This window comes from Triturus cristatus, chromosome 5_1 (genome assembly GCF_964204655.1).
Source record: "Triturus cristatus chromosome 5_1, aTriCri1.1, whole genome shotgun sequence".
Lineage (NCBI taxonomy): Eukaryota > Metazoa > Chordata > Amphibia > Caudata > Salamandridae > Triturus > Triturus cristatus.
Window position 1 is genome coordinate 8,418,708 of NC_140587.1, and position 26,534 is coordinate 8,445,241.

Below are 26,534 nucleotides of genomic sequence, written 5' to 3' on the forward strand. Positions count from 1 at the left end.
AGGTGGCCGGTGTCCTGGGGTATTGGGGATCTCGGCACCCACAGGGCCCACGGTGCTGAGCTTTGCTGTGCACACTCACTGGCCTCTGGGACGCTTGGAAACCCACCTCAAGGTAGGAAAGAGTCGTTGATGTCCGTAGGAGCAGCAAGGTTCCAACCGGGTCACTTGCAGTGTTTTAGGTGCCTGCCAAGCAGGGGGGGTAACTCCTTTACCCCAAGGGAGAGTTCTTCCTTTAGCTGTGCGGCAGCAAGTCGAAGTTCAAGTCTGTGAAGTCCAAGAATAATCTGAGGCTCTGGGGACCTTGTATTCACCTTTATCCAAAGATTAGGGGAGTGTCCGGATCAGAGCCCACCAATGAGAGTTCAGGCGGGAAAGGGTGGCTACACCCTCTCCCCTTTGTGTGGTTTCCCACCTGGGCAGGGGACAGGATGCCCCTGAACCGGTTTGAGGCGGTGTATGCAGAAGTAGGCACTGGAGAAGCCTACGTGCAAGTCTGAAAGACATCCTATGGAGCACCCACCCAGTTCCAATCCACATAGTCTGTCTGGGGAGGTGGGAGCACCTCCCTGCAACAAGATCCCTATTGTCCAGCTGCCGTGGCTGGAGTTCTGCCCAGCATACCACTAACCGTACACAGCCTGAGTGGGGGCGTGTTTGCTGGACCTTTATTTGCCCCTAGTCCCCCTATATTGTTCATATACGTATCCATACGTATTAAACATTTCTTCAAGCAGGAGCATTGCAATCAGTGGAAAACTCCACGCTTCAGGCAGAAGACCTTAAAAGCGGTCTGCTGCTGTACTGGGAGGATTCTATGAGCTCCAGACACATCATTGAATTTTCCTTAATGTGCGTCTCGCCTAATAGCAATGACGTGTGTTCTCTACATTTGTGTTATTCAACAACCCGGCAAACACAAATATGAGTTACAATGATCTAAGCACAACTGCACACAAGCAGCAACTACTTCAGGGTATGGTGCAGGAGCAAGACCAAGACGACCCTTGGCAGCAGGTGGAGAGCACAAAGTCATCGACAGTGATCTGAGCTACAACGGAGACATGCTCATCTCAAGAGCATTCCATCCATCATTTGTTCCTTTTGTTTGTGACATCCTAAGTGGGAAGGAAATGGCCAGACATGGGTCCCTTGATCACTGCACCACTGGATTCAAGCTAGCCTGGCTGATGAGGGGTGTTACCCTGAAACTAATTCGAGGATGCTTGTTCCCGGTCCAGGGAGGATCTGGCTTGGCAGTTCGGGCTGGACTGTTCCCGTGAGGAGCAGGGTCAAGACTAATTTGCATATGGCTGGGTCCAAACTGGGGTGGCTTGGTGAGCAAAAGGACAATGAATTGAACCCAGATCTTTGTGGCTGGGGGAGAATGTTTACATTGTTGAGCATTCAGTCTATCATTTTTGCCTTTTTTTTGTATTACCCTAAGTGGGATGGGCATGCCCAAACGTGGGCCTGTGTTCACTGCACCACTGGATTCAAGCTAGCCTGGCTTATGGGGGTGATGCCCCAAAACCGGTCCTAGTATGCTTGTTTCCAGTCCAGGGAGGAACAGGCTTGGCAGTTCAGGCTGGACTGTTCCCATGAGGAGCATGGTCAAAAGGTATTTGCATATTGCTGGATCCAAACTGGGGTTGCGTGGTGAGTGTAGGAGAGTAGGATCTGTTCACATGGGTACCCCCACTTTTTGCTGGTGTTTCATTAGTCTTAGTCTGCCTGTGGCCCTGCTAATCAGGACCACAGCCTAGCTGCTTCCTCTCTAATGGTTTCCATGTACATTAGGTACATATCTAATTGGATTCTGTAGTGCCTTATAAGCCCCTAGTATATGGTATACCATGTACCTAGAGCAGGGGTACCTCAGAGGCCTACCAGGGGCTGAAGCATGTATTATGACACCCCTGGGGAGCACTCCAAAATGGCACCACAGGTCTGCTACTGCATCCTGGGTAAGGGTGTGCTTGCACCCCTTACAGTGGTATAGGCTACCTATATCCACCTATATATACAGACACATATAAACCTATAAGTTACTCCTATGGCAGACCTTGACAATCCTGAAGGCAGAGTGCTTGGTTTTGTGTGAGAGGGTGCCCAAGCATGAGCTGAGCCCCTCTGCAGCTTTTGTAAATCCTTCCTTATGGCTATTCTGTGATACAGCCATACCATATACTCTTAAGTGCATTATAAGCTCGCGGTAAATGCTAACTTTGGAATGGCTGCATCAAAACACGTCGTGTTTGGTGTCAAACGCTTTGGAATACTACCCCCCTGCCAGTTCTGGCAGGGGGGTAGCATTCCACCCTTCTAGAGGGAGAGACATGTTCACACTGGTCAAACCCGGTAGGACTTTCCTCAGCCCTGGCATCACAAAATGGAGGCCTCTGCCACAGACACGGGTCTGGCCTCCTGCTGCTGACTGAAACTCCGGCAGGGGAGGCCTGGACCAGTATTGGGGATGAGTGGGAGCACTCTCTGGTGCTTTGAATTCCTGCACTGGGGGCACATTTGGTGTCCCTGTGCATAGTCCAGTTCAAACTGGTTGCAGAGGCTACCTGCCCCTGCTCTGGCACAAAACTGGACAAAGGAAATGGGTGTAAGCACCCCTCTTTCCAAACCCTCCTGTAGGTGGGTCCCTAGAGTATGTCCAACCCCCAAACTTAGTATAAGTATGGGAACCCAGTCCTTGAGACTTTAGATTACCCTGGACGAAACTCTGCAACATGTATCCTGGACCTTCGACGTTTTATCCTGACAAGAAGACTGAAGAAATTTCCCTTGGGGTCAAGGAGTGACTTCCCTGCTTGGCAGGCACCAAAGAAGCAACTGACCGGTCTGCATCGTTAAAGCTTCCGCTGGTCTTTGCATCACCAGAGGTGGATTTCCAGACTTCCCCGAGACTATCCTAAGTCAACAGCAAAGCTGAGGCCCGTGGCTATCGTGGGTGAAGTGGAACCGTGATCCCTGGACACCGTGAACTTTTCCAGCAACACTATCTTCCTGGTCTTCCTCGAAGTTGTGCTTTGCGCTCTGAGTAGCCCCAGCCTTGAGCACCTCCTGCACTGAAGATTGCTGGCCTCCATTCTACGAGTGACCCGTCAGGCAGTTTCAAGTGCGACCGCTTGAGGCTCCTTCGCGATCACTAGTCCGTTGGCTAGCCGGTCCCCACGAAGCCAACTCCTCTTCTAATTGGGCTTTCCTGGTTGCTCCAGACAAACGGTGACTAACCATTGCTGGGTGAGTCCCTCAGACCTTGATGGTCTGCACCGGAGTCCTTTCTCTGAAATCCAGTCACTTGCCGTTGCCAAGGCTTGTTGGGTCCATTCTGGTCGCCGACACCACAGCACTCGACACACTTTGTGGGCACAGCTTGAATCCAGCTCGTGGACTTCGTCGACGCCTCCTGGACCACGTGGCTGAAGAGTCAAGACAGCCGTGAACTCACCTGAAGCACCCGACATCTGTGGGCATTGGTCCATCCTGTCCTCGGTCACTGGCTAGTGACCCAGACTCTCTCCCCTCTGCTTTCAGGTTCCTTCCTTCCTATATCCAGGCTTGGATCTCTTCGGACACTTCTCCTCTTCACGGCAGCAGCAGTTCTTTGCACGCTTCCATTGGAATCGACGACGCAACCTGACACCAAAAGACACCTATGCACTCGGCTTCCCTGGCTGAGGTAACTCGTGTACTCCGGTGCCCCTCTTAAGTCCAAAAGGGTTTGGTCCTGACTCGATTCTAAATGTCCCTAATCTTTAAATTTCCAACCGCGACATTGCCCATAGAAGATAACGGGAACCCGCGGTTGATTTCTCACACTGCATACAGTCCCCGTGCGACCCCTGTGTCACTACCTTGGGTGGTTCCTTGGGGTCCCAGCGATGCTACAGGCTCTAGGCCTTGTGTCTAGTTCAGTTGTGGTTCTTATACCACTTTTTTGGTATATGGTTTGGTACGCCCCTAGGGCCCAAACGTGTATTAGTGCTATTACTGATGATTGCTCACTTGTAACTTAAGTACTTTGAACTCCAGTCTCATAAAGAGACTAGAGGGGTGTGTTTTAACCTAAATACATATATTTTGAATATACACCTGGTGTGGTAGTCCTTTCATTTGATCATTCAAGAAATTATAGACTGGTAAAACAAGCTGCTTTACATTCCTTCAAGACTTAGCCTGAAGGCTGCTCTCCATAGCTAACACTAGGATAGCTTTCAATAAAGGTTGTCTTTAACCTATCACCATAAGGGGTTGTTTGGACTGATACAAGGTGCCCACTAGAACTAGTGGACAGCATATATCAGGCCACCTTCTCACATTGGTGTGCGGCGTGTGGGATTCCAGCGTGATATTGTTTTACCAGATGATCTCAATTGAATTGATCAACTGAAAACCGCTAAAGGTACCTGAGGTACATATGATAACAAGTTTAGCTACAGTAAGTTCTATTGAACTTAGAGTTGTGTGCTAAGGGATAGCACACCCTTTCTACAACTCAAGAGAGTTTAGTAGGCCACACTAGTGTAGGTAGTGCAATACACCACACCACATTAGTAATGTCTAACCAGCCAGGAACCAGTGTGTCCCTACCAGGAACCAGTGAGCTCCTTCCCTATAAATATGAGGATTTCTCATTTGCTCAGCTTAGGGCCTTATGTTCCATTAGGAAGCTGAAGACAGGCAAAAGTCCATCCACCCAGCATCTCATAAAGATACTTAAACTGGATGATATCGCAGGGCCTAGTGGGCATGATGAGATAGACAGTGTGGGGGGAGCAGCAGGTGTGGGTGGGCCTAGGGGTAGCAATTCCCCTGCCCCTACCTCTAATGCTGACCAGACTGGTAACAATGACCAGACTCTGGTGAACACAGATCTCCAGGATGAGGATGAAGAGGAAGACAATAATGCTCCTTCCTTAATTCCTCCAGGTAGACCTCAAAACAGGGATAGAAGGGATAGATCTCTCTCAAGGGGATCTATCCAGTCTACCTCCTCTATAGGAACCTCTGTCTCTTCTCACAGAGGGAGGGAAACCTCCCAATGAGAGGAGAGAGAGATTGCTGAAGTATGAGCAAGACAAGTTCAACCTCAGAAAGCATGAGATGGCCTTAGATAGGGAAGCCCTAGAGCTCTAGAGAGCTGGTAAAAAGGAAGGACTAGAGTCCCTTGGTGGCAGCAATTTCCCTAGAGATAGGGAGAGGTCTTATGAGCATAGAGACCTAAGTAAGATTGTCCCTCCCTACCAGAGTGGGGATGACATCCACAAATGGATAACTGCCTTGAAGAGGGCAGAAGGTAGCTCAAGGTCAGTGGGCAGCAATCTTATGGCTCTCCTTTGCAGACAAAGGTAGAGATAAGCTCCTCACTGTAAGAGAAGAGGATGCTGATGATTACCAGGTCTTGAAAAGTGCACTGATAGATGGGTTTGGCCTAACCACTGAACAATACAGGTTAAAGTTCAGAGACACCCACAAAGCACAAAATCAAGACTGGGTTGACTTTGTTGACTGTGCTGCTAAGGCTCTGGAAGGTTGGTTATTGGGCAGTAAAGTGTGTGACTTTAAAGGATTGTACAATCTGATAATGAGGGAGCAGATTCTTAATAACTGTCAAAATCAGAGGTTGCACCAGTACCTGGTAGACTCTGATCTGACCTCTCTCCAAGAATTGGGAAAGAAGGCAGACAAATGTGTCAGAACCAGGGTGAGGCAGAAAGTACAGAACCAGGGTGGTGACCAAAAGAAGCAAGATTTAAAGAACTCTGACAAGGGTGGGGACAAGGGCAAAGACCAAAAGTCTTCTCAAGGGCCCTAAAAATCTTCTTCTAATGGGGAGTCACAGTCAAGTAAGGGTAAAGGCCAAAAGAAACCTTGGCACAAAATCTGTAAGCAGAGAACTCACTGGACCAGTGACTGCACCAAGGCCAAAGAGAATACTCCAGCCCCCACTAATGCCCCTAAGGCACCTGCTCCCCCTAGTGCAGTTACAATTGGTGGTGGGAATACACAGAATAAGGGTGTAGTAGGGTTGACCCTGGGTTCTGAGATGGACTCTGGCCTAGTCAGAGTTCCAACTCAGGCTGTGCTTGTCTGTAATGGGGGCATGGATATGTCCCCCTTTGTGAGCCCCAGTAATATGGACAAATACAGACAGCAGCCTTTGATAACTGGAGTAGAAGCTTGGGCATTCAGGGACACAGGAGCAAGTGTCTCCATGGTGACAAACGATCTTGTGGATCCTGGGCAGATTATACTTGGGGAAATGTACCAAGTGACCAATGCTAGCAATGTCAGAACAGACCATTATCTGGCAGTTGTTAACTTCTCCTGGGGTGGGGTAACTGGCCCTAAGAAGGTTGTGGTAAGTGCAGACCTACCAGTACAGTGCTTGCTTGGCAATGATTTAGAGACTTCAGCTTGGGCTGAAGTGGAGCTCAGGACACATGCAGAAATGTTAGGGATCGCTGCACATGACTTTGCTGTGACCAGGTCACAGGCTAAAATGTCTAACACTGGACAGGCCCTGGATTCTGGAATAATGGACCAGGTGCCTCACAAGAGGATGAGCAGTAGGGTTAAGGCAGAGCCTTCCCTCCTGACTCAGAATGCTGATCAGTCTCCTCAGGGAGATGATCTTGAGCCTAAAGAAGGAACTGTCCCAGAGGTGCTTGACCCTGACCAGGTTGAGTTGTTAGGGACAGAGGGCCCTTCCAGGTCTGATCTGAGCCAGGAGCAGAAAACCTCCCCCTCTCTTGAACCCCTCAGCCAGCAAGCTGCTGATGAGGCTGGTGGGAATGCTAGTGGCACCCATAAAGTTGAGACCCCAAGCCTGGTGCATCCAGGAGGTTGGTTATACCTCTGAAGTTTAGGGACTTCCTATTGACACTAACCCATGATATTCCCCTAGCAGGACACCTAGGCCAGAACAAGACTTGGGACATAATTGTTCCTCAATTTCACTGGCCCCACATGTCTGAAGACACAAAGGAGTTTTGTCGCTCCTGTGTAACCTGCCAAGCCAGTGCCAAAGCAGGTGGCACTACAAAGGCCCCCCTGATACCACTACCTGTGGTGGGGGTGCCCTTTGAAAGGGTAGGGATTGACATTATTGGTCCCATGGATCCCCAAACAGCATCTGGGCACAGGTTTATACTAGTGGTGGTGGACCATGCCACCAGGTACCCAGAGGCAATTCCCCTAAGGACCACTACAGCACCTCTGGTGGCAAGAGCTCTCTTGAGTGTGCACTTAAGAGTAGGCTTTCCTAAGGAGGTAGTATCTGACAGGGTTGCAAACTTCATGTCTAGTTACTTGATTGCTATGTGGAAGGAGTGTGGAGTGAACTACAAGTTCACCACACCCTATCACCCACAATGCAATGGTTTAGTTGAGAGATTCAACAAAACCTTAAAGGCCATGATCAAAGGACTCCCAGAGAAGCTTAGGCGAAAATGGGACCTTCTCTTGTCCTGCCTTTTATTTGCATACAGGGAGGTGCCTCAGAAGGGGGTTGGCTACAGCCCATTTGAACTTTTGTTTGGACTCCCTGTCAGGGGTCCATTGTGTTTGGTGAAGGAAGGATGGGACTTACTTCTCAAGCCCCCAAAGCAAGACATAGTGGACTATGTACTGGATCTCTGCTCCAGGATGGCTAAGAACATGAAAAAGGCAAACAAAAACCTCGAGGCTAGCCAGGAACTGCAAAAAACCTGGCATGACCAAAAGGCTGTGCTGACGGTATACCAGCCAGGACAGAAAGTGTGGGTGTAGGCGTCTGTGGCCCCAGCAGCCCTCCAGGACAAATGGAGTGGCCCCTATACAATTGTTGAGCAAAAAGGGGAGGTTACCTACTTGGTAGACCTTGGAACCCATAGGAGTCCCCATAGGGTACTTCATGTCAACAGACTTAAACTATATGTTGACAGGGCAGACATAGGCTTGCTCATGGCTACTGATGAAGGACAGGAGGAAGAGAGTGACCCACTCCCTGACCTGCTTTCTCAGAACCCTGATGATGGGTCAGTTGATGGTGAAGCCTTGGCAGGCAGCCTCACTGCCCAGCAGCAAACTGACTGCAGAAACCTTCTCAGCCAGTTTAGACATATGTTTTCTCTGACTCCAAGTCAGACCACCTGGTGCACTCATCAAGTGGACACTGGGGGCAGTCTACCTGTGAAGAATAAGATCTACAGGCAACCTGACCATGTCAGGGAGTGTATAAGGACAGAAGTCCAAAAGATGTTGGATCTGGGTGTGATTGAACCCTCAGTTAGCTCTTGGGCTAGTCCAGTAGTCCTGGTACCTAAACCTCACACCAATGGTGGCAAGAGAGAAATTAGGTTTTGTGTAGACTACCGGGGTCTCGATGCAGTCACTAGGACTGATGTCCATCCCATCCCCAGGGCAGATGAGCTAATCGATACTTTGGCCTCAGCCAAGTTTCTAAGCACATTTGACTTGCCAGCTGGCTACTGGCAGATCAGACTAGCTGATGATGCAAAGCCAAAGACAGCATTTTCTACCCCTAGTGGGCACTATCAAATTGTGGTAATGCCCTTTGGTTTGAAGAATGCACCTGCCACTTTCCAAAGGTTGGTGAATCAAGTCCTTACAGGCCTGAAAGACTTTAGTGCTGCATATCTAGATGTTATTGCTGTCATTAGCTCCACCTGGGAGGATCACCCGGTCCACCTGAGGAATGTTTTGGAGGCCCTGCAAAAAGCAGGCCTAACTATCAAGGCTCCTAAGTGTCAGATAGGGCAGAGTCAGGTTGTGTACCTGGTCCACCTTGTAGGTGGAGGCCAGGTTCAACCATTGCAGAGCAAAATTCAGACCATAATGGAATGGATTGCTCCAACTACCCATACTCAGGTGAGAGCCTTCTTAGGCCTGACTGGGTACTATAGGAGATTTGTCAAAGGGTATGGATCAATAGTGACACCCTTGAATGACTTAACTTCTAAAAAGATGCCCAAAAAGGTTCAGTGGACAGCTAGCTGTCAAAAGGCATTTTATGACCTGAAGCAGGCCATGTGCACTGCTCCGATTCTGCAGAGTGCTGACTACTCCAAGAAGTTCATTACCCAAACAGATGCATCTGACTTGGGGGCAGGGGCTGTACTGTCACAATTGAATGATGAAGGTCAGGATCAGCTAGTAGCTTTCATAAGCAGAAGGTTGACCCCCAGAGAGAAACATTGGTCAGCCATTGAGAGGGAGGCCTTTGCTGTGGTTTGGGCTCTGAAGAAGTTGATGCCATACTTGTTTGGTACTCATTTCATTGTTCAGACAGACCATAAGCCCCGCTTATGGCTAAAACAGATTAAGGGTGAAAATCCCAAACTGCTTAGGTGGTCCATTTCCCTACAGGGGATGGACTTTACAGTGGAACATAGACCTGGGAGTAACCATGCCAATGCAGATGGACTCTCTAGGTATTTCCACTTAGAAAATGAAAACTCAACTGGTCAAGGTTAGTTTAATGTCCCTGCGTTGGGGCGTGGGGGTGGGGGTTTGTGTAGGAGAGTAGGATCTGCTTCACATGGATGGACTACTTTTGTCTACAATTTTCGAGCACTTCTTTCCTCTTCTTTCACACGAGAATATAATTGTTTGGATTTTGAGCACGTACAGGTGTGATTTCACCACTCTGGCAATGTATGCTGCATCTGTTAATTCATGTTGCATTCCAGTGAATATATGTTGTACAACGATGTATTTTGGTTTTTTTCATTCTTCATACAGAGGCCCCTGAAGAAGGGATTTTTGGTAATCCCGAAATACATTGGGCATCAATCAAAACAGCGTCAATATTCTCTGCGTTTCATGTTTATTGCTGACGTCTTCATTTCATTACATGAAAATGTATGAAATGTCTCGTATCTTTCGTTGATGTTTACAAGTATTATTTCTATGCACAATATTTTTGTTCAACAAAATTTTCTTGATTTTTGATAACTTTAAAATTGAATGATTATAAATTATGCTTATTTGCATTAGAGTAGACAACATTGTCTTTCTTTTCTGAGAAGTGTGTCTATCAGTAAGAATTCCGTTTAATGCAGTGCATCCGGTATACAGGTGATAGTTCACCTGCTTCCTTCTTTGTTGCTTAGGTTGGCTACCCTTTTCTGGTTTGCACGCAACAGTTTTTTGAGTATAATGCATTGAGTTTTGATTCTAACATTCAAATTACAGTTTTTTTTATCAAGATTGAGTGCGCTGACTATCTCAACTTTTATTGTTCTGTGATACAGCCATACTATATACTCTTAAGTGCATTATAACCTCGCGGTAAATGCTAACTTTGGAATGGCTGCATCAAAACATGTCATGTTTGGTGTCAAACGCTTTGGAATACTACTCCCCTGCCAGTTCTGGCAGGGGGGTAGCATTCCACCCTTCTAGAGGGAGAGACATGTTCACACTGGTCAAACCCGGTAGGACTTTCCTGAGCCCTGGCATCACAAAATGGCACTTCAACAGCTGGACGACACTACTACTGAATACTAGTGCAGGCAGAGAGCAGGAGTGCTTCAGATATTGGCATATACGCCACACTTCTCCCTTCTCCCTTTCATGCACCGCGCCAGGTTGTCATGCTGTGTTTGGGAAATAACAAAAAATCTGGTCTGTGGTCCGCACATGGGAAGCGCCTTACAACTTTTTAGCAGATTCATGAAACAATTGCAAAGTTATTAACAAATGGCTCATGAATTTGCTATCTGAATTAAAACATTGAGTACAGAGCAAACACTGCCGACCCTACAATATGCACATAAATCACGGCTGGAAGAAGAAAATCTTTCCTGTTTGAACGAGCTCAAGTCAGAAACCCTGATGTTGGTGATTCACATCACAACCCCATTTAATTGGCCTACAAATCTGCGGTTCTACCCCAAACACATCACAGAAAATGAGAAATCAAGGTTTCATACATGATACAGACCTTCCTTTCACATCTCAATCAGTGCCAGAGTCAAGGGTGGGATCTTCCAGCTGTCCCTACTTAGGAAACTCTGTGGCTCCTGCAAACCATTCCCCAGATGAAACTGACTGAGGGTGACATCTTGATGACACTGACCGAGTCCACGCAGGGCATAAGTATAACTCGCCCCGCCATAGGTGTGAGATGTAAACAGTGATGTGATATGTGTGACCATACGCAGTGCATCACAGCGGGGCAAGGTATAGTTATGTCCGGTAAGTGTATCTGGTGAATTTCAGAGTTTTTTTGTTTTTTAAACATTATGTTTTGACATCATTAGAAGACCTATGCATTACTCCAATTCAACCTTTGCTTTTTTCAGTGAATTTTTATGGTTTTTGTAATATAAAGTAATATCTTATTATGATACGTATGCTTAACAGGTTGGTTCTAGTGTTGTGTGTACTCAACTTACCATGAACCCACAGCTCTCCTGATGCCACCTCACACCTTCAGAAGGCACTGATCCCTGGTGCACACTGACATCCCTCCCTTGTTATGCATGCACATTACACATACTCTACAATCACGTACCTTTTTGAAATAGAATAAGACTCTTTTCAGCTGGACGAAGGCATCGAGTGGTTTTCAGAAGAGAGGCCACAGAAGTCTGGAATGACTGGTCATCCTTTTGAACGCCATGATGTAGACCGACACAGCTCTTTGCATAAGACTGGAGATCAGCAGAGCTCTGCGCTTTGGGATTGTAAAATATTTCTCGCTCTACTGCAAGACAGAAGGACCAGGAGAGACAGAGTGGGTACAGACTGGAAGAATAAACAGCTGTGAGACTGTGCGGGGAGCAATGATGCAAAGGTGCTCTTCAGCAAGACCAACATAGGTCTACACTGTTTTCCAGTAATAACAACAAGCACTTAAGAGGCACTTTCCAACATCAATGTAAACATTTGCAAAGTGTTAGAAATGACTGACTCAATTGATATAACAATACAAGAGAATGCCCATGAGAATTAGGATCTATATTTGGACTACTATTCACATCACAAACAATGCTGATTGTTCCAGGGCATCTAATGTGTGCTACTATTCAAGTCTTGATTTCAACCATATCGTAACAAGATCACAGAAGAAGCAGACAATACCCAACTTCAAGATCAACACCAACCATCTCCTGCATGACCATCAATCTGGCATCAGATCGAGCTGCAGCAAGGAAACAACTAACCTACAAATCAGAGGCCGCATCCTTCTGATTACCCATAGAGATGACCCCTGCCTCTGCTATTACTGAACCTCTCAGCTGCCTTCAACACTATTGGCCACCCCATCCTTATTGACACTGTTTAGTCTCAAATTGGTCTCCATGGAGACGCCCTTCACTGGTTCTCCACTTGCCTATCCAACTGACATGAGTTGATTCACATGGGCACCTGCTGGTCACCAAAGATGTGGCTCACCTATGGAGTGCCTCAGAGTTTCATACTGTCCTACATCCTCTTCAGTCCCAAAATTGAGCCCCCTGTGGCTCTGCTCACAGATGACATGAAACGTCACCACTACACTCATGGCAACTGTATTTGAAGGTCACACCTGCGACAGACATCCAATTCTTAACGTGCTTCTTGTACCTCGTCCAGACCTGGATGTACAACACCTACCTGAAGTTTAATCTGAGCAAAATAGAAATCCTGCTGTTCCCCAAGAACAACCTGCAACAACTAGCCATACCTGGCTCAAAGACAAAGAACCAGGGTAGATTAAAAACACAAATGTTCAGCCGAAGCCAGTTCACCCTAGACACAGGTCTCATCTTCAAGGAGCACATTGCCAAGAAACTAAGATGGCCTGTGAGCAGCTTTTTCTACTAAGTGAGGCCGCTAAGGAAGCAACTTTAGACCCGCCATTCCTCTGCTTCATAGCAATGCTCTGATCCACAAGGTCTTCCTTAAGAGTATTCTTCATACAGCAGCGCAGCAGGACGCCTAATGAAGGACCTGAAGAACTATGACCACACGACCCCCACCCTGATGGATCTCCACTGGTTGCACATCACAGCCTGTAGCATCGTAAAAACCAGTGGTATCATCTATGAAGCCTTAACGACCGGCACCCCTGCATGTCTAGCTAGTAACCACCATCTCCTGTGGACCTTAAGCAAGGACACAATCAGACTGGAGACAAAGAGGTGGAACAATCAACAACAAGGCAACAGGCCTTCTCCATCGATGCATCTAGCTGTATCATCTACAAATCCTTACCGACCGGCACCCCTGAATGTCTCGCTAGTAACCCACCATCTCCTGTGGACATACAGCAAGGACACAATCAGACTGGAGACAAAGAGGTGGAACAATCAACAACAAGGCAACAGGCCTTCTCCATCAATGCATCTAGGTGTATCATGTACAAATCCTTACCGACCGGCACCCCTGCATGTCTAGCTAGAAACCCACCATCTCCTGTGGACCTACAGCAAGGACACTATCAGACTGAAGACAAAAGGGGTGGGACAATCAACAAGGCAAGAGGCCTTCTCCATCAATGCATCAACAAGGCAAGAGGCCTTCTCCATCAATGCATCAACAAGGCAAGAGGCCTTCTCCATCGATGCATCAACAAGGCAAGAGGCCTTCTCCATCAATGCATCAACAAGGCAAGAGGCCTTCTCCATCGATGCATCAACAAGGCAAGAGGCCTTCCCCATCAATGCCTCAACAAGGCAAGAGGCCTTCTCCATCAATGCCTCAACAAGGCAAGAGGCCTTCTCCATCAATGCATCCAGGTTATGGAACAACAATCCCGTAACAACCATAACTGCTCAATCCTGCTTCAGTTTAAGAAAGCGCTGAATATCCACCTCCTTGAAGAACTTTAGATCGCAACGCAGTACAGTGTGCATTGGTTATTAATAAACAGCGGACTCTCCAATCACACGATGACTGTATCTCGCCTTTGAACCTGTAAAAATGCTCTGTTGCCTTTCAGCTATGTTAACGTTCTATACATACCACAAACCTAGAGACAAAACATAGACAAGGTCACATATTTCATTTATGTGAATAGACATCCGGAACAGAATAGTCATATTATGTTTCCAACCCTTAGAGCAATAAGGGCCAATTAAAAATACTTCAAAACAGAAAATTAGCACTGGACTTAAATAATAAAAGCCGATGGGCGCTATTGCAAGTCTATGGTTTAGAAGCCCAATTTAGGGTTAGATTTACAAAGCCATTTTACAACCACAAACCCTACAATTCACTAAATCCCAGGGTTTGCCACCACAAAATGTCCATTTACTGTGTACTAAATTCATTGGGAAAGCAGAGGTTTTGTCACACATATCAAATCACAATTCTTTATTTATTTATTTCGGCCATTTGGCCATAAAAAATACACAATACACATATACAATCACAGATAAATCACAATTGATAATGGTTGTAAAAGGGGTGTTCCTTCCTGACTGCAGTTTGGTATTGTACGCACAATAGTTTCTCATCGTAGCTGCCGTCACAAACCATGGACCAGTTACCGGAACCTCATTGGAGGTGGTAACTACTTTGCTAACGAGAAATGGTTTCGAGGGAACCACTTGCCCTTTGAAAGTCATGTCAGTCGATCACAGGGGTAACAGGAAATGGTCAAGTGCCACTGCTTGTTCTCACCGATATCGGGTCAAATGTGATTTTTTTTAAAGCAGCGTCAGTCTCTTTATTGTAGAAAGTTTCACAATGCAAATACAAGAGTGGAGGTCTGCCGCTCCTAGCAGGCCTTCACCCCTGTATTCACAGCTAATGATAGAATAAATGCAAATACAAGAATGGAGGTCTGCTGCTCCTAGCACGTCTTCACCCCTGTATTCACAGCTAATGATAGAATAAATGCTAATACAAGAATGGAGGTCTGCTGCTCCTAGCAGGCCTTCACCCCTGTATTCACAGCTAATGATAGGATGAATGCAAATACAAGAACGGGGGTCTGCTGCTCCTAGCAGGCCTTCACGCCTGTATTCACAGCTAATGATAGAATAAATGCAAATACAAGAATGGAGGTTTGCTGCTCCTAGCAGGCCTTCGCCCCTGTATTCACAGCTAATGATAGAATAAATGCAAATACAGGAATGGAGGTCTGCTGCTCCTAGCAGGCCTTCACCCCTGTATTCACAGCTAATGATAGAATAAATGCAAATACAAGAATGGAGGTCTGCTGCTCCTAGCATGCCTTCGTCCCAGTATTCACAGCTAATGATAGAATAAATGCAAATACAAGAATGGAGGTCTGCTGCTCCTAGCAGGCCTTCACCTGAGCATTCATAGCTAATGATAGAATATATGCAAATACAAGAGTGGAGGTCCTGTGCTCCTAGCAGGCCTTCACCCCTGTATTCACAGCTAATGATAGAATTAATGCAAATACAAGAGTGGAGGTCCTGTGCTCCTAGCAGGCCTCCGCCCCTGTATTCACAGCTAATGATAGAATTAATGCAAATACAAGAGTGGAGGTCTGCCGCTCCTAGCAGACCTTCACCCCTGTATTCACAGCTAATGATAGAATAAATGCAAATACAAGCATGGAGGCCTGCTGCTCGTAGCAGGCCTTCGCCCCTGTATTCACAGCTAATGATAGAATAAATATAAATACAAGAATGGAGGTCTGCCGCTCCTAGCAGGCCTTCACCCCTGTATTCACAGCTAATGATAGAATAAATGCACATACAAGAATGGAGGTCTGCTGCTCCTAGCAGACCTTCACCCCTGTATTCACAGCTAATGATAGAATAAATGCAAATACAAGAGTGGAGGTCTGCTGCTCCTAGTAGGCCTTCAGCTGAGTATTCATAGCTAATGATAGAATAAATTAAATACCAGAATGAAGGTCTGCTGCTCCTAGCAGACCTTCATCCCTGTATTCACAGCTAATGATAGAATAAATGCAAATACAAGAGTGGAGGTCTGCTGCTCCTAGTAGGCCTTCGTCCCTGTATTCACAGCTAATGATAGAATAAATGCAAATACCAGAATGGAGGTCTGCCGCTCCTAGCAGGCCTTCACCCCTGTATTCACAGCTAATGATAGAATAAATGAAATACCAGAATGAAGGTCTGCTGCTCCTAGCAGACCTTCATCCCTGTATTCACAGCTAATGATAGAATAAATGCAAATACAAGAGTGGAGGTCTGCTGCTCCTAGCAGGCCTTCACCTGAGTATTCACAGCTAATGATAGAATTAATGCAAATATAAGAACGGAGGTCTGATGTTCCTAGCAGGCTTTCTGCCCTGCATTCCGAGCTAATGATAGGGGTCGCAAATTGCGACCGTCCTAATTATTATTCATAAGGCAAGTCATTTTGCTACCTCCTGTGATTGTACATTTGGCAATGCAACCATTTTATACATATGTTGCATCACAAATTGCATTGCCATTCGCAAACCAGTTGGTGTGCAAAATGCACATCCCTGGTGTGTGAATAGGAATTGTATATCAGACTCCACGTCCCTTCATCCAGTCCTTGCTGCCTGCTCCCTCCATCTGAAGCAGAGGGTGCCACAGACTGGTCAGGTGTGTGAAGAGCTGCTCACGGCTGCTTACCCAGGCGGTAAAGAACGATGGTTACGAAGGTGCTCACGGCTGTCATCACGCCCAGGGTTATAGCTTGTCTCTTCAAGCATCGGAGCTCTGAGCCAACTGAAAATAAAATATGACTTCATTATTTATTACTAGGGTTAATTGCCCTTCAATACTTAAAAATAAATAATAATAACTTTCTTCAGACAGCTATATAACAAAGCAGATTAGTTACATGCGTTGCACAATGGTCTCAGTTCAGACATCTCGTAAGGGAGTTCTTGCAACATCAAACAGTACAGCTCGAGCACCTTACACAGTTTTACATTACTTGGGATAAAATGCAACTCCACATAAATCAGAACAGTCAGTAACAAACGGTTATTGTATCGCTGTAAGGGGGTGCGATAGTATCGGTGCAAGAATTTAAAAAGCCTCAGCTTGTAGTTAGGGGATAACTATCTTGATTGTGAACAACAAACGCCCACTGTTCCTCTGTGGCGGCTCCATCAGCTTGCTCCCCATTGTTCTAGTGTCTTTGGGGCAAGCCATGGAGTGTTTGTTTGCGTGACAGTATAGAGCCTGGTGACCAATTTACGAGAGATCGGTGTGGTTAATAATTGTTCTGGCGATTTCATAATAACGGGAGGAGCTGGAAAAGTAGCGTGCATTGTTTTGCAGGTGGCTTGGAATTAATAATAGAGGAGTAAGTCCAGGATCGCTGCCTGTGATCCAGCGCGGAAACCCCTGACAACGGGAAAATAACCCGTGCCGATATCCTCCCTGCGTCACAGACCCACGATCACACTAGCTCATTCACACATGCAGTCATTGGTGGGGCCCATAACACCAACTTTCACATGTTACTTCCGTACCGGTCTGCACACAAAGGAGGGATGCATAATTCTAGCGCCGGACGTGTGAGGGGAACACCTTATAACCTATAGGAAAGGAAAAGTTATTTACATAATATACATTTACCCCTATCACCTACAGATCTTTAATCCTAAACATCAAGGCACTCCTCCCACTTCGATCAATGGACCAAATTGGTTGGATTGGTTGATGGTGATTTAGAACCAGCTAAAACACATTTTAAGACTTCAGAATCTATCTCTTAAATGAAACTCACAACTCATAATTTCTTGTTAATCAATAATTGTTTATCTAAAATTTTCATAATGAATAAATTCGTATTTGTCTCATCAAAGCTTTTTAGAACGTTTATCAAATTTTTAGTAAAGCGCAGAACGTCATATTTACCTACTCTGGCTATTTGGAGTCCTCTGATTCATTGGCTCTGCATAATCAAATTTGCAGTCAATCGTCCAAAAGCAAGCCAAATCTCTAAGTTCTTTGCTCAGCACGCTACAGTCCCAAAGATCGGCATTGGACCAGATACGTGCAAGCTGTTATCATTGCCCGTAGATTTAAGAAACGTTTGCAGTCATCAGATGATCGGGCAGCATCCAGTCTATCGGTCATCAGCGTCGATAGCGTTGTCAACGTCAAAACTCCAGCTCAAGCCTAGCGAACCCTCTCTATTCTACCACGTATTTTTATAATAAAATAAAGTAGAGATGATACAAATTTGATATTGTAGCACAGTTCTGATTGGCTGGTTGAGATCGTCCGATGTCAGTTTTCGGTTTCCGGTCTAGTTCGAGGGGTGAGGTCACAAGTTTTAAAGTTAGTTCATTCCAGTTTATTGTAAAAACCAATTGTCCTTGGTCTTGGCGGTTATCCAACAGTGTCCTTGCTTGGGTACATGATGAGTGCGGGTCACGATGAGGTCTGGAAGACTCTTTGTCGCTTCTGCGCATTTCACTCTGCACCTCATGGGACAGTGGCCACTTTGTCGTGTAGTGTTAGCGGCCATTTTGGATTTAGGCCCAAATGCCAACTTAAGCGAAACAAACACAAAAGAATAATTAATGCATAGAAATAATAAATCTAATGTTATCCCCTTACTAATCCCTCTATGTGCTTGCATTTATCTAGCGTATAGCGACATTTAAAACAATTATTTTCACCCTTTTGGTCCTCCTCCTGGGCAACATTACAAAACATTACAAAAGCAACATATATCATACATTATTCTATTTACTACATATACTACTTTTAATATGCGTACGGATTTTAGTTATAAAAATTATTTAGCCATGCAAAATGCAAATCCCACGTGTAATTCGAGTATTAATAATGTTGATTAATAAACATGCAAACTCATTTAGTAATATTATAATTAATAGATTATATAATTAGTATATTCATGCAAAATAGTGGTATACAAAATTTTGTACTACCCGCTCCATCAATTCTGTATCAATTTGTCATGAAAGCGAAATGAATTCTTCGTCTTAATTCACATTTCAGCCTCCCCAATATCTTCTCTTCTTGCTGTTCTATGCACACTATCCTTAATTTCTTCTAATTCCACTTCTTCAAATTCCTTCTCTTGTCTTTTATTCTGTCTTCTTTTAATACTTTCTCTTTTTAACTTTTTCTGTATTTTCTTTCTTTTATAACATAGACATCCTAATCTTAAAATTAAAACTAGGAAAATCACACATGTTAATGGAAATAGGATTCTACCTATAAATGTACTACCTAAATTTACTAGGAAATCTTTAATAGAAGAAAGTTTCTTTCCAATCTTTTCCCAAACACTTTCCACCTCCGGTGGTGCAATTTTGTCGTGCAATTCAGTAATATTTTTAATGTAGATCTCCAGATCTTTACTTTCGTCAGGAATGTAAGTACAACAATGTTGAACTTTCAGCATTCCACAGGCTCCACCCTGTTTAGCCAATAATATATCAAGGGCAAGTTGATTTTGCATTACCATGGCACGCATGGCAACCATTTCAGTATTTACCAATAAAAATCCTCCAGCGGTGCTTGTTGACAAGCGATCCACCACTGTTGATAGTTTTCTAATTTTATGTGCATTCAGAGATATTCCCACTGCTGGTATCAATGCTCCAAAAATGTCTCCCACAATTTCTGACCAAGATTCTCTTTTCCTATGTGTTAGTAAACTACCTAACTTATGTACACCATCTCCACAAAGGGGAGAGGGTGTAGCCACCCTTTCCCGCCTCACCACTCATTGGTGGACACTACTCTGGACACTCCCCTAATCTTGGGGATAAAGGTGAATAACGTGGCCCCAGAGCCTCGGATTAATCTTGGACCTCACACACTTGACCTTGGACAAGCTGCTGCCCAGCTGACTAAAGAAATCTCCCTTGGGATAAAGGAGTTATCCCCCTGCTTGGCAGGCACCTGAAACACTGCAAGTGACCCAGTTGGAACTTTGCTGCTCCTGCGGACTTCGTCGACTTCCAGCGCCCTTGAGGTGGGTTTCCAGAGGATCGCAGAGGCCAGTGAGTGTGCTCAACGAGTTTGGGCACCGTGGACCGCGTGGGTGCCGAGATCCCCAATACCCCAGGACACTGGCAACCTCTTGCATAGCACATGACCCTGACCAGTGGGGAAGTTGTGCTTTGGCCTGTTCACGAGCCAACCACTCTACAGAAATTGTGCCAAAGACCAGCGCCCTAGCCCCCTCCAGTGGCCCGTGGGTGCCCTTTTATGCACTCCAAATTGCTGCCTCCCATGGTCCCTTGTCTCTCAACTTGTGGGCCCTAGCAGAGGTCAATCTCAACAATCAAGAGTTCCCCTAGTTGCTCCAGGCCTGCTCTACAGTCTCTCCAAAGGAGACCTCTCACAGACCTCGTGGGTCTGCACCGTAGCAGATTTGTTCATCCTGCGTGAGTTGCGGTTGCCAAGGCTTAGTGGATCTAATCCAGACACTAACACCACAGCGACCCTCACCCAACGTGGGCCAGTTGCCCTCCAGAAGTTGGCCTTCTTTGAAGCCTCCCGGAGCCCGTGGCTGCAGATCCAATCTACACCACTTTCCACCTGAAGCCCCCGACATCGAAGGGCGCTTTGCTTTGAGCCTCCTGGTCACTTTGCCGTGACCCAGACTCTGTCCCCTCTGCTTTCAGGTTCTTCTCTACAAACTTTACATCTTCAATCTTCACGGCATCATCGACGCTTTTGGCTAGAAGCAGTTTTGACTCTTTTTCCATTGAAAATCAGCCCGCGACCCGACATCGAAAACGACCTATGCACCCGGCTTCCCTGGGGCAGGTAACAGTGGTACCTCGGTACTCTCGTGGTAGTGGGCTCCTCAAAAGCTTAACTCTAAAGTTTTATCTTTGAACTCCTGCTAGAATTGTCTTTAAACTGCGACATTCTCCATAGGCTACAATAGAGATCCCGATAGCAGCTATTTCCACTGCATGCGCCTCCCGTGGGTCCCCTTCCTCATAACCTGGGGTGGATTCTAAAGGGGCCAGCGATCCTAAATGCCCTAGGCATTTTCTGTAGAATTGTCGTGGTTCTTATACCACTTTTTTAGTATATGGTTTGGTCCCCCCCTGGGGCCCAATGTTAACAGTGCTATTTATTGTATCTATCAATGCTTGTTTGAATTATAACTTTGCATTGGCCTCATAAACAGACTGTGGGATTCTGTCTAGAATAAATACATATATTTTATATATCTACCTGTGTGGAATACTCTTTCATTTGGTCATTCAAGAGGTTATCTATGGTAAAACAATAAGCTTAACACTCCTTCAAGACTTAGCCTGAAGGCTGCTCTCCACAGCTACCACTAGGATAGCTTTCTTTAAAGGTTGTCTTTTAAACCTATCACCATAAGAGTCGAATTGGACTGGTGCAAGTGACCAGCATATGCCAGGCCAACTTCTCACACCATCTCAACATCCCAGACTATCTTTTCCACTCTTCCTTCAGATGCTTTCTTTTGCATTTTCAGTCTCCTTTCTTCAACCATATCTAAGACCCGGTCACTCCACTCTGCACGGCCCCCGTGTGCCCAGATTCTGCTGCTGCTGCCTTCTTGGCCTCTCTTGCTGCCGCCTCTCCTTAGGGCCCCTGCTCTCCAGGCTTGCCCAGGCTTGCCCTCGCTCTCCCGCTCCGTCTTCCCGCTCTTTCCACCCCCCCTTCCGCTCCCCGCCGCTGCTCTCCTGCGGCCCCGCCCCCTTCTCGTGGCACCCGCTCCCCATTCGCCGCCCCGCTCCCGCCTTCCAGCTGCTCCTCCCTCCCACTTCGCCATATATGGCAGGGACCGCGCGGGCGTGCCGATTGCGCGCCAAAGGCACGCCAAAGGCAAGCCCGTCTACGCCCGTCCACGCCTGGACCGCGCCCACTGCCGGAACCCCTGGACCTCGCCGGAGCCAGCCAACCCGACAGAGATACGATGCCGCCACCCTCCACGCACTCAACACCGGCCGACAGCCAGCCTGCTACCAAGCCAACCCGAAATGCACCCACGGAGCATTCACCTGCCACGCCTGCAACCTCACCTGCACCCGATCCTGCACCGCACCCACCAAGCCAGGCTCCAGCAACGACCACCTCAAGTGCATCTTGCTCAAAACCCGCTCCGTCAACATGCACGCCGTCGAGCTCTGGAACCTTCTCGACACAACATCACCAGACGTCGCCTTCCTCACAGAAACATAGATGAACACCTCCTCAGCTCCCGACATCGCCATAGCCATCCCGGATGGCTACAAGATCGCCAGGAAGGACCGTGTCAACCAAGCCGGAGGAGGCATCGCCATCGTCCACAGAAACACCATCCGAATCACGACCAACTCCGACGACACCCTCACCGCCGCCGAACCCCTTCACTTACAGATACACACCGACCCCAAGACCACCCTCATAGGCACCCTCGTCTACAGACCCCCGGGACCACGCACACAATTCAGCGAAGCCATCGCAGACTTCGTCAGCCCGCACGCCCTTACCTCCTCAGACTACATCCTCCTAGGAGACCTCAACTTCCACCTGGAGAACAACAATGACAGCAACACCGCCACCCTGCTGGACAACCTCGCCAACCTCGAACTCCAGCAACTGGTGAACACCCCCACCCACAATGCCGGCCACATGCTTGACCCCATCTTCTCCTCCAGCAAGCACATCTCTTTCAGCCACACCACCGGACTGCACTGGACAGACCACAGCTGCGTCCACTTCAACTTTAGGAGAACCACGACCCACAACCACCCAGAACAGGTTCCCCCCAGAAGCTGGTGCAAGATCACCGCTGACCAGCTCACCACCTCCCTCAGCCAGAACCCCCCCACCAACACGACGGACCCCAACGAAGCAGCCCGCAACCTCACGCAGTTGCTCACCAACTGCGCCGATGACCTCGCACAACTGAAGAACCCCCCCAGCAGACACGGCAGCAAGAAAGCCTCCTGGTTCACCAACGACCTCAAAAACTCCAAGAAAACCTGCCGCACCCTCGAGAAAGCCTGGCGCCACGACCAGACTACAGAAAACATGACAGCCCTCAAGAACGCCACCCGCAAACACCACCAACTGATCCGCACCACCAAAAGGACCACATTCAAAGAACGACTGGACAACAACACCCACAACAGCAAGGAACTCTTCAGCATCGTCAAAGAGCTCTCCAGCCCCAACGCCTGCAACAACGACATCACACCTTCGCAGGACCAATCTCTTTTAACCTGGCCAATGATGGGATTGAGATTATCCATCACCATATCTTTTATGCCAGGGTTAAAGAGTATCCATAAATATTTGAATTTGGAATGTAACCATTTAAAGGTAATATCTCCAATCGAGGCTTGAGTGATAGTGTGAGTCATTGGTACTGCTTCACATTTAGACCAATTAATTTTGTAACCGTGATAAATATGAAAAAATGGTTAATTCTGAAATTAAAGAGGTTTCAGATGAATTTGGATGGGAGAGAGTCAAAAAGATATAATCCGCATGGTAAGAGGTTTTAGTTATCCGGCAGCGGTCTCATTGCGTTTAATATCCATGTTTTGCCGCATGGCGATAGGTAGTGGTTCTAAAGCAAAAAGAAATAATAACAGAGGTAATGGACAACCTTGACCAGTGCCACAAATGAGATGGAAGTATGGGGATTTAAAGCCACTGCATTTAACAGCTGCCGTGGGTGAGTGATACATGGATCTGGTGAAAGTGATAAAGTCTTTACCAAATCCCATTCTTTCCATGGTACGGAAGAAGTAACCCCATTCTACTCTAGCCAAAGCTTTTCCCGCATCCAAGGAAAGGAGGACTTTCAGCTCAGCATCGTTACATAATTGCCATAATAAGTGTGAAATAGAGCGGAGGTGATTGGTAGAGGATTGACCTGGAACAAAGCCGACCTGAGATAGATGGATAAGAGAAGTAATGACCGAGTTAAGACGCTAGGCTAAGACTTTGGCTAACATTTTAACATCTAAGGGGCATATCAGCAACACCCGGTGATAACTATCGCTCAGCGCTCTTAGCGTGAGGATAATTATCGCCGGGTAACGTGGATTTTTATCGCTGAGATAGCGTTATGTTATGTTATGTTATAACTTTTTTGTATAGCGCACAGATGCCGCAGCAAAGTGGCGTCCTGGCGCTGAGGAGACGGTAAAACATAACAGAGAGAAAATACTAGTCAGGATGAGCTGAAGGAACTAAGTCGTAGCAAACAGAAAAGTTTTCAGACATTTCCTGAAAGGAAGCAGATTGGTGATAGAACGAAGCGAAGGGGGGAGGGTGTTCCAAAGTGAGGCAGCCAACACCGAAAAAGAACGTCCACCCATTCTAGCTCTTTTGAAGCGGGGAACAATTGCCAGATTTGATCCTGCAGAGCGAAGCGCTCTGTTCGGGAGATAAGGGGATATAGTCTGGGCAAGGATAGGAGGAGTAGACAGCTTTAGGATTTTAAAAGTAAGGCAAAGTGCCTTAAATTTGATCCTCTGTTCCACCGGGAGCCAGTGCAAATTTTGGATGGTTTGACGGGCAGAACAGAAGCGAGGCAAGCCGACCAGCATCCTGGCCGCCGCGTTTTGGATACGCTGAAGGCGGAGAAGCTCCGCTTTGTTCAATCCCAATAGAAGTGAACTAGCATAGTCCAATCTACTTAGAACCATAGCCTGAACTATGATTTGCCTGGTTGTGGGGTCAAAAAATTTAAAAATAGGTCTGAGACACTGTAAGGTGCCAAAGCAGATCCCGGCCAGTCTTTTGGTGTGGGGAATATAGGACAACTTATTGTCGAACCACACCCCAAGATTCCTGACTTCCTCAGCGGGCGCCGGAGCAGGGCCCAGCTCTGGAGGCCACCACTGGTAGCGTGCTATTAGCAACGCTTATCTCCTCAGCGATAAAAATCCTAGCGCTAACTGCCTAACGTGAGATTATCGCTGGAAACCCAGCGATAATCTCACGCAATGTGGCGTTAGCTTGCTGATAGGGACTCACAACCTAAGCCATGATATCCACCTTCCATAGGATACCATGGCTAAGTCAGTCCTGAAGCAGGCGTAAGGAAAGTAGCGATAACAGGTGTTATCGCTACTTTTCCTGACGCAATGCTTCATAGCGTGGGGCTTCATGATAGGAGAAATGTCGCTTAACGACATTTCTCCTGTCATGTTAGGTCAGGAGCGCCCACTTTGCATCTCACTAGAGATGCAAAGCTGGGCGTTAGGAATCCCCACGCTAAAGCAAGGTTTCACGCGTTAGCGTGGCCTTGCTAATATAGCGATAAAAGTATCGCCCCTTTTCGGCCGAAAACAGCCGCAAAAGCGGCGATAATTTTTTATCGCCTGCTTGTAAATATGCCCCCAAGTTTATTATTGAGATTGGCCTTTGGGTTGAACATACTTAATGGTCTTTACCTTGTTTGGGGATTACCGTTATGCAAGCTTGTAAGAAATCAGGAGGTAAATGTCCCGATCGTAATGCTTTGTTGAAGACACATCTTAAACTGCAGATGAGTATTTTTTGGTAATTTTATAGAATTCAATGGGAAATTCATCGTCCCCAGGGGGCATATTCACAACGAGGCGATAATAAATTATTGCCGCTTTAGCGGCCGTTTTCGGCCGAAAAGCGGCGATAATTTTATCGCTATATTAGCAAGGTCACGCTAACGCGTGAAACCTTGCTTTAGCGTGGAGATTTCTAACGCCCAGCTTTGCATCTCTAATGAGATGCAAAGTGGACGTTCCTGACCTAACATGACAGGAGAAATATCGCTAAGCGACATTTCTCCTATCATCAAGCCCCACGCTATGAAGCATAGCGTCAGGAAAAGTAGCGATAACCCCTGTTATCGCTACTTTCCTAACACCTGCTTCAGGACTGACTTAGCCATGATATCCTATGGAAGGAGGATATCATGGCTAAGTTTGTGAGTCCATATCAACAAGCTAACGTGAGATTATCGCTGGGTTTCCCGCGATAATCTCACGTTAGCCAATTAGCGTAAGGATTTTTATCGCTATTGAGATAAGCATTGCTAATAGCACGCTATCTCAGCGATAAAAATCCACGCTAGCCGGCGATAATTATCCTAGCGCTAAGTGCGCTTTGCGATAATTATCGCCGGTTGTTGTAAATATGCCCCCAGGTGCTTACCAGTAGCCGAACAGTCAATTGCCTTAACTATTTCATCTATTGTGGTTTCTTTTTCTAATCTTCACTTTGTTCTTGTGTTAGTTTAGAGAGATTAAGATTTACAAAACAGGTAACTTCCTCTTTCTGATCCAAACAGCTAAAAGCTGTGTAAAGTGTTTCATAATAATTCTGAAATTGTGACAAGATTCCAGAAGGATGAGTGAGTAATTCTCCTCTAGAGTTTTTTATAGCGGGTATCACTATAGGAGGCATATCAACAAGGGCTTTATCTCTGCTTGTTTGGCTTTAAAAGACGAAAAAGCAGAGATAAAACTAGCGCCCTATCAGCAACAGGGTGCTAACACGCAAATTCACACATTAGCACCCTTTTACTCTTTGCTTCCCCTTGCATCTCTAATGAGATGCAAAGGGGGCGTTCAAGAGCAAAATAATAGGAGAAATGTTGCTAAGCGACATTTCTCCTATTATCAAGGATATCGCTAACCC

The 26,534-nt window shown here is 46.6% G+C and overlaps 1 protein-coding gene across 2 annotated transcripts in view; it reads right to left on the minus strand.

Annotated features, from left to right (window-relative positions):
- The window catches only part of LOC146829941 (collagen alpha-1(XII) chain-like), a 95,204-nt gene that overhangs the window by 40,748 nt on the left and 27,922 nt on the right, over window positions 1-26,534 (minus strand). Inside the window, exons 1-3 of one of the 2 annotated variants that reach the window (XM_085604203.1) lie at window positions 17,793-17,918; window positions 16,554-16,649; window positions 11,534-11,725 (exon numbers count right to left, since the gene is read on the minus strand). In XM_085604203.1, the coding sequence (XP_085460329.1) occupies window positions 11,534-11,725; window positions 16,554-16,599 (238 nt within the window). In that variant the 5' untranslated portion in view covers window positions 16,600-16,649; window positions 17,793-17,918. Of the gene's footprint in view, window positions 1-11,533; window positions 11,726-16,553; window positions 16,650-17,792; window positions 17,919-26,534 lie in introns of those variants that run through there. The other variant, XM_085604202.1, reaches the window with a different exon arrangement.